General features: G+C 45.6%; 1 protein-coding gene across 3 annotated transcripts in view; it reads left to right on the forward strand.

Annotated features, from left to right (window-relative positions):
* LOC126542600 (arylsulfatase B-like) overlaps nt 1-2953 on the forward strand; it is a 35581-nt gene extending 32628 nt beyond the window's left edge. For all 3 annotated transcript variants that reach the window (XM_055077127.2, XM_055077128.2, XM_055077126.2), the window contains one exon: nt 2460-2953. In XM_055077127.2, coding sequence (XP_054933102.1) covers nt 2460-2588 — 129 coding nt within the window. In that variant the 3' untranslated portion in view covers nt 2589-2953. The remainder of the gene's footprint in view (nt 1-2459) is intronic.
* The last annotated feature ends 4461 nt before the right edge of the window (nt 2954-7414 follow it).

Below are 7414 nucleotides of genomic sequence, written 5' to 3' on the forward strand. Positions count from 1 at the left end.
CGCGACCTCACCCAAAATTGACAAAAAGCAGTCTGTCGCATGGCGGCAGTTACAAACTAGGACGTATCCGAATCCTGCGCTCTTGCACATCATATATCCGGATATATATCAAACAGACAAATGCAACACATGTGAATCCAGAGCCACTCTGGAGCATATGTTATGGGAATGCCTAGGGATACATAACAATAACGGCAACGCGGCCCCTAGCAACAGCCTTCGCACGCACTGGGAAGCCACGCTGCTCAGCCCCACCCTCGAGGATCAACTATGGGCCATCCAGCGGGCCGAGGATGCCACCAGGACCCACGAACTCCCGGCCGTCACCTCGGCGGGGCCTTTGGCCCTCCCCATCAGGTCGCAGGACACGCAACAAAGTCATTTCCTCCTCCTCCATTAGCTAATCACAAATACATATTCTATCTATATGACTCCATGCACTCAGTCTATGACGAGATTACTTCCAGAGTAAAGTATAAGGTGTAGACATTACGCTCGCTATCTCACATGGAGCACGGGATAATAGAGAGAAAGTTCACTCACCCCTCAATGTGTTCGCAAGAGCCGACTAAGTCGTTAAAAATTTGTTCTGTCAAGAACTGCAAAGTTTGGATGCTTCGAGAGAAAGGCACGAGTATACAGCGCGTAATAGTTGATCGCCACATGTCCATGCCAGTTAAAATTACGTTATGGGGTTTCACGTGCCAAAACAACTTTCTGACTATGAGGCACCCCGTAGTGGAGTACTCCGGAAATTTCGGCCACCTAGGGCTCTTTAACGTGCACGGAAATATAAATACACGGGTGTTTTCGCATTTCACCCCCGTCGATATGCGGCCGCCTTGGCCGGAATTCGATCCCGCGAACTCGCATGCCCATGCCAGTACCGCCGTGATTGATTTCGATGCTTGATTCACAAATTTTCGCTGAAGAACTGCAGCACTCTGAAGAGCTCAATTATGCTCAGTGCGAAAGAAAGCCACCACCGCTTTGCTATGTGGCCGCACAAGAAGTGAGAAGAAACGTCGCATTCTTGTGACGAAAAAAATAAACTGCAGTAAAAAAAAATTCTCCGGATCCGCGTATTCCAGAGAGAAACAGCAAATATAGATGAACATCTGTATACTCGGCTTCAGTGGTGCACTTTAGAGTGTGCTCTTCCTATTTTTTTCTTTTCCTTTCTCTCTCACGATGTAGGAGATCTGGCTGTCCTAGACATTCATCTGATGCGAGGTATACAACTTTACCATAGTCTGTCCCAAGGAGTGGCCTTCGTTGTAACCTCCTCTTCACGTGCTGCCGGCTAAAAGTCTCCCGTTGTAATAATTAGCCAGTGTCCGAAGAGAAATGTCCGATGCACTCTTCATCACAAAAGAAACACTTACATTACACGCAGGCACAACCGCCGCGCGCATTGATTTATTTCTCGCATACATGCCGAAAATCATGTCTAGCCCGATCTCTTAAACCCTTTGAAGCCACCACTTCACGGCCGTGGCGTACAGCTCCCGACATTGCCGCTGCACTCGCCTGTAGCGAGTCAGCGCTTCGTTCTTGCCACTGACAAAAGCAAAACTGCGCCTGTTGTATATTATTACATCAGTCGCTAGAAGTGCGGGAATCCATGGTTCCTCTTGCTACCTGTGCCTACAGCACTATTTTCAATGCAGCTTCTTTCACGTGGATATATGAGAAAACGAGGGTTCCTGTTTTTTCCTGTTTTGAGCTCAACCCACTGCTTGGTGCTCGTGTTTCCAGTTCATCCAGTAATATTCGCTTTCTTTTATATTCTGACGGTCCAGCATCTCCTGGAAACATCTGCGAAGGCGCCTATTATTATATCATTCCTAGTATGAATTTCCGAGTTGCGACAAAAGCACCTGGCAATAATGAACCTAATTTTCTATTTTACAGGAATCGCTGCCACGTGCCGCACTAGGCTAAAGAACAAATGTTGTTCTTCTATTGCGGTCATGTGACATGATGGGAAAATTTTATTCGGGTGAGACGAAGACAGCCTCCAGAATTGCTGAAGTTGCAGCGCAACGGCCTTTCTTGATTTTGTTTACAACGGACAAACGGACAGACTGACAGCGTTTAAGGCTGGCGGCTGCCTACAGGGCGACAGCCGTGGCCCAGTGGGATATAGGGCCCCCTGCTCAGCTGCGGGACGTACGTGGTTCGAGCCACGCCACCAGCCACCGACTAATTGATATGACGGGTATAAGTTGCTTCAGGCTTTTTAGAGGTGTGCTCCCTGGAAGAGGTTTCACACAAACAGTTACGTTTAAGTTTTCAAGAACGTAAACAGACAAACAATAAACTCTCAGGAAACGTCTGCGCCTGGGATTTTCCCACGTTCAGGCCATATTGCCTGTAGAATGAAGCATGGAAACATGGCTCTCATATCACGTCGTGTAAATTCTACGGTAACTTTTCATTCTCTTTTCTCCTGTCAGGTGCTGCGCTCTCTCTACAAGAAGCTGAGCGCCTACATGCAGCAAATGGTACCTCCGCGGACACAACCGGTGGACCCACGTTCGTATCCGGAGAACTTCGGTGGTGTCTGGTCTCCCTGGCTTGATTAGAAACTCGGTCAACTATGCGCAACGATTCGAGATTTCCCACGCGACGACATACCCGGGAGATCCGTAGCGTGACACGTGCTTTTTTTTTCTTTACAATAACCTGCTATACTCATGAAATACCGCCGCCCGCACCAGGAACGAAGACTAGTCAAGGCGAGAACACTGGCGATAAGCTCAAACACCCCTGTAAAGTTGCACGTGTGCTGACGTGTTCCTTCAGCCATCTTTGACACTGTCTCTTCCACGTGTCGTGCTGCATTTCAGAGGTATGCAACACCAACTCACCTTCCATTCTGTCTGCCTGAGTATTTCAGTTCATGACAAAAGTTTATATTTTTTCGCAATAAAGCTGTCCCCTCTCCGTATTTATTTATATATTTGTTTATTTATTTGCGATATTGTCGCTCCCTACTCTATGCCAGCACAAGTGATTTTCTCGAAAGTACTTTTGGCTATAGTTACTGGAAACTAACTTTGGCTCTTATAAGATAAAATTAGGCTTCAGAACCCTAACATCAGCAAAGCTACGAATATATAAAAAAACGAATGGGAAAATAGAACATTAGAGAAAAATAGAGAGCAAGAAAGAAAGAAAGAAAGAATAAAAGAGAGAAAGAAAGACTAATGGAATTTTGATGCTGCCACCGGTGCAGGAGTACAAAGATTCGGCTGTCGCATGAAATCTTGGCATGTCGTGGTTGCCTTGCCACTTCATTTCGTGTAAACACGTAAAGGAAACAATACTACCGAATAAGATTCGAAGAAGCATATTTGTCCAATGGGACTGACTATTTGTTCATTTGCCTAGAAAAGAAACAGCCATGTAGGGCTATTATTAGGTTTCGATCTGAAAATAAACAAAGAGCGAGAACAAATTCTAAACTGCGTACTTCATAAGAGTAAGTCACAACTAAGGGATGCATATATTACAGTCAATGTAACATTGCTTGGCATCAGCCAGTGAAATGAAACCTTCGGGACTCGACTACAATGATAGCGAGGCAGCAATGCCAGCACCAAGTACACTGACGGAATTTGTGTACACCTTTGGGTGATATTAGTAATTCTATGGGCATTGGTGCCTTCTCTCTAGTCTTGCTGACATCAAGAATATGTTGTGTGTATTGTGCTCAAAAAAATGTTCCGTTCAGACTTTTTCATTAGTCTGGTGGTTGGCCGGCCGTCATAGTTGACCTCTGGCAGCTGGTTAGCATTGCTTACTGGTATTTGTGTAATGTTCAGATAAAACATACGGCAAAGTGCAAATTCTCAACAAAAATTGATTCGGCGTCCAGAACAATAAGGAAGTCGCGCGCGCGCGCGTCTAGCCTCAGAAGACGTCCGGTAATTTCTTAGCTCATAGACGCTAGAAAAGCATTTATGTGTATATCACCACTGCTGGTTACACCCACCGGTTATAAAGAACTCACAGTTTCAAAAACAAAGCTTATTTAGCAGCCGTCTTTTGATATTTAAAGCACTCCTTTTTTTTTTTCTGCGTGGCCTTGAGTAGTTCGACATGCGTCATATAATTTGCAAACATACTTAATCACTCTCGCGTTGGGCAAAAAAGTCGACAGCGTTCCAGGCGCAAGAATACGCCGATGGTATTATTTCTTATTTGCTGTTTGTCATACTGCGTCATCAGAAGGAGTTTCTTTTAAATACGCATGCAAAGCGTGTTTTGTACAAGAAAAATTAAATCAGATAACCTGAAAAATACAGGGAAACTAAGCTCGACTCTGTGACTGAATAGTTACGGCGTCATTTAGAAAAGCCACACGGTCGTATTCTGCTCGACTAAAGCGTGATATATTGTGTTGTTACCTGTAGTGCATCTAAGCTACATTGGTAAAACAGGAATAGTAACTGAGATACTTTGGCCATAGGGGTTTAGCACTGACAATATGGTCATTTCGTAACCCCTGTTTCAGTGGTCATGCTCTGACAATTCAAAAGAACGCCTGTTAAGACACACAAGCGAAGCGACATCAAGAACAACTCAAGCTCTAAGCGTTTGTATCCAAATGCATGCGATGTGCGTAACGTTCTCATTAGGCAATCTGTGAGCCAACTCCAACAAAAGCGATCCATTTTGATGTGAATTCTTGCGAGTACTGGAAGGTGACTTTCTAGTTAAGTCCTAAAATTTTGTGAACCATCAATTTCACAATTCTTTAACGTGCAAGATAATTGTGGTGCTTTCATCATTTTAAGATGATTGGGGATGTTAATGCGATTACCAATCTTTCCTATGAAGGTTGTGTAATTGCGTATGATAGGTTTTATATGGTCTGATGACTATATATGATTATTATGATACAATGAGACAGAGAACGAGTTGTGACACGTCCACGTTCAGAGCGTTACTTTAAACAGCTCGATGTGTTCATTTTCTCTATTCATAACATTTATATTGTAACGCCGCACCAGAGGAGCATGGATACACATCTAGATACACTTTAGGAGGAAGTGTCCATTGGTCCACTACCACCAGCACTGGTCGAAGGCAGGACATTGTCACGCGCAGTAGAGTCTCTCGTTCGTTAGTCATGGAGGAGAAGAGAGGGCAATGGACAAAGAAGCAAGTGGCGTATTCCAGAACTTCAAAGACTCCGCGGACGAATAAGTGGTGGAGTACTCCATCAGTCCTGGCCATGGGCACGAGGTCCGCTTCGACGGTTATGATGATGATGATTTATTTGTTTCCTGTTGAAACGGGCCGGCGGTGACAAATAGTCACCTAGCGTGCATGCTTGAGTTAATCGGGTGTGCTATTTATGCTTTTCATTGTCGCATTCTCGCATACATCTCCTTAATCTTTTTTATCTTACAGAAAATTTATTTATCTACCTTGCAATGCTACCTGTGCTTGAAACGGATCCGGTCGTATCAATATCTTCCCTGTTCTACAGTGAAGCTGTATAGCTTCACCTACTAACAGGTATGTCGTGTTCGTAGGCAAAAAGGTCGGGAGGGACGCGCTGCGTGCGCCACTGGGTTCCTTGCAGCACCGCCAGATGGCGTTTGCCTCCGCGAATCCACGAAGGTCAAGCGGAAAGTCAGGGAGGCTGAAATAATCTCATGGTTGGCGGCGATGGAAAACAAAGCTGCATGAGTAACTACTTAAGAGGAAAAAACGAAATCAGGAAAGAAACCATTTATGCTAACTCAAAGGGAAGCTCATTACTTTTCGAAGCGAGATCGAACACGCACCTATTAGAACACGCACCTATAAAGCGAGATATAAGAAGGAAGAAGAAGCATGTGCTTGCTGCGGTAAAGCATGTGCTTGGAGCATGGAGCATGTGCTAAGAGATTTATTAGCAACGGGCGCGAACGGGTAGCCGTCACAAGCGTTCGGCGAAAGACAGCAACCACGAGCTCATGCCGGTAGCGATGGTGCTGTGGCACAGGCAGGCTACTCTTCTTCGTTACACATGTTTTATTAGAATGTGAAGACGTCTACCCAGCGGTCGATTTAGGCACCACTGGCCTCCTTGAAGCCCTTGTGTTCAGCGGGAGCAGTGGTAAAGTAGACATGTCTGCAATAGGCATTAGTAAGAGGCGATTGGAGGATTGGTGGAAGAAAAGTAGGGAAACGAAAAAAGACAGATACGTACAAAAGCACAGTTCGCAATAGGGGATCAGAAAATTTGGGTGTGGTAGTTCATAGTGTTTTTATTTTCTTTTTTTATTGTTTAACCTAGGTAGGACATTAGGCAGCATAATAGCAAGAGCGTGGTGGCGCAACCCACCACCCCGTTCCAAAGGGGACGCTCATAACATCCATCCACCCATCCACCCATCCATCCATCCATCCATCCATCCATCCACGGCAATGGTGGTGCCGGCCGTGCGGGGGCAAGAAAAAACCCAGAAAGCTAGCCTTCGCACATAGCGGTCGCCGCAAGTGTTTCCCGGTAAAGGTTACGGTTGTATAAGCTGCAGTTGCCGGGAAGCGGCAACTTTAGCATATGAAGCAGGGAGTGGCGTAACTACACATTCGTGCGTAAAAGAAGAACCCGCCAAGCAAATTATTTGTGTTGTGACAGTGCTATGGGAAGGCCACGCGCAGTGAGGACTCCTGAAAAGCAGCCTGTATACGAAGCTCGGCGAAAGTGGAGTTAAGTGCCTTTCTGTTCTCTCTGGTCCACTCTTCATAGGCGCACGAAGTAGCGGCGCAAGCCAAGTCACAAGGAGTTGAAACGTCTTAGGAGAATAATTAGGTAAAGTGCACGTGAATGTTGGTATGTGAATAATTTCAAGTTACGTCGCAATGGGTAATAGTTCTAATTGTCGTTTACAACTTCGCTGTGCAACCACCTTCACAGCGCAGTTTGGAGATCAATTTTTTTTCCCACCCGTATGCTCTAAATGTTTTCCCTCTGAACACGCTGCGCCATCTAGCGCCGCGGCCACGAAGGGCGCCCGCGGCGATGCCCAATATATTCAGACATACCAAGTGACCCAAATTGGCATGAAAGAGGTTAATCAAGAGCAGCACGTACTGAGTGTCCCTATACCAGTAACCCATGTGGGTCTCGTGGTTGATTTCGAACACCGTTGCCTCAGCACCTCGATGCTCTACCCATTTTTCCATGGACTATCCATTCACACAAGTTGGCATGAAATAGGTTAGGTGCTGAAGGACGGACGGACCGACAGACAGACAGACAGACAGACAGACAGACAGACAGACAGACAGACAGACAGACAGACCAGAAACTGGGTGTTTACAAATAGGTCTAATCGCATTAAAATAACGACACAGTTCCCAGTTATGCAAATTGCAACCGATAAAATGCAGCATTTAAGAAAATTGC

The sequence above is a fragment of the Dermacentor andersoni genome, chromosome 2, assembly GCF_023375885.2.
Source record: "Dermacentor andersoni chromosome 2, qqDerAnde1_hic_scaffold, whole genome shotgun sequence".
In the NCBI taxonomy this organism is placed as follows: Eukaryota; Metazoa; Arthropoda; class Arachnida; order Ixodida; family Ixodidae; genus Dermacentor; species Dermacentor andersoni.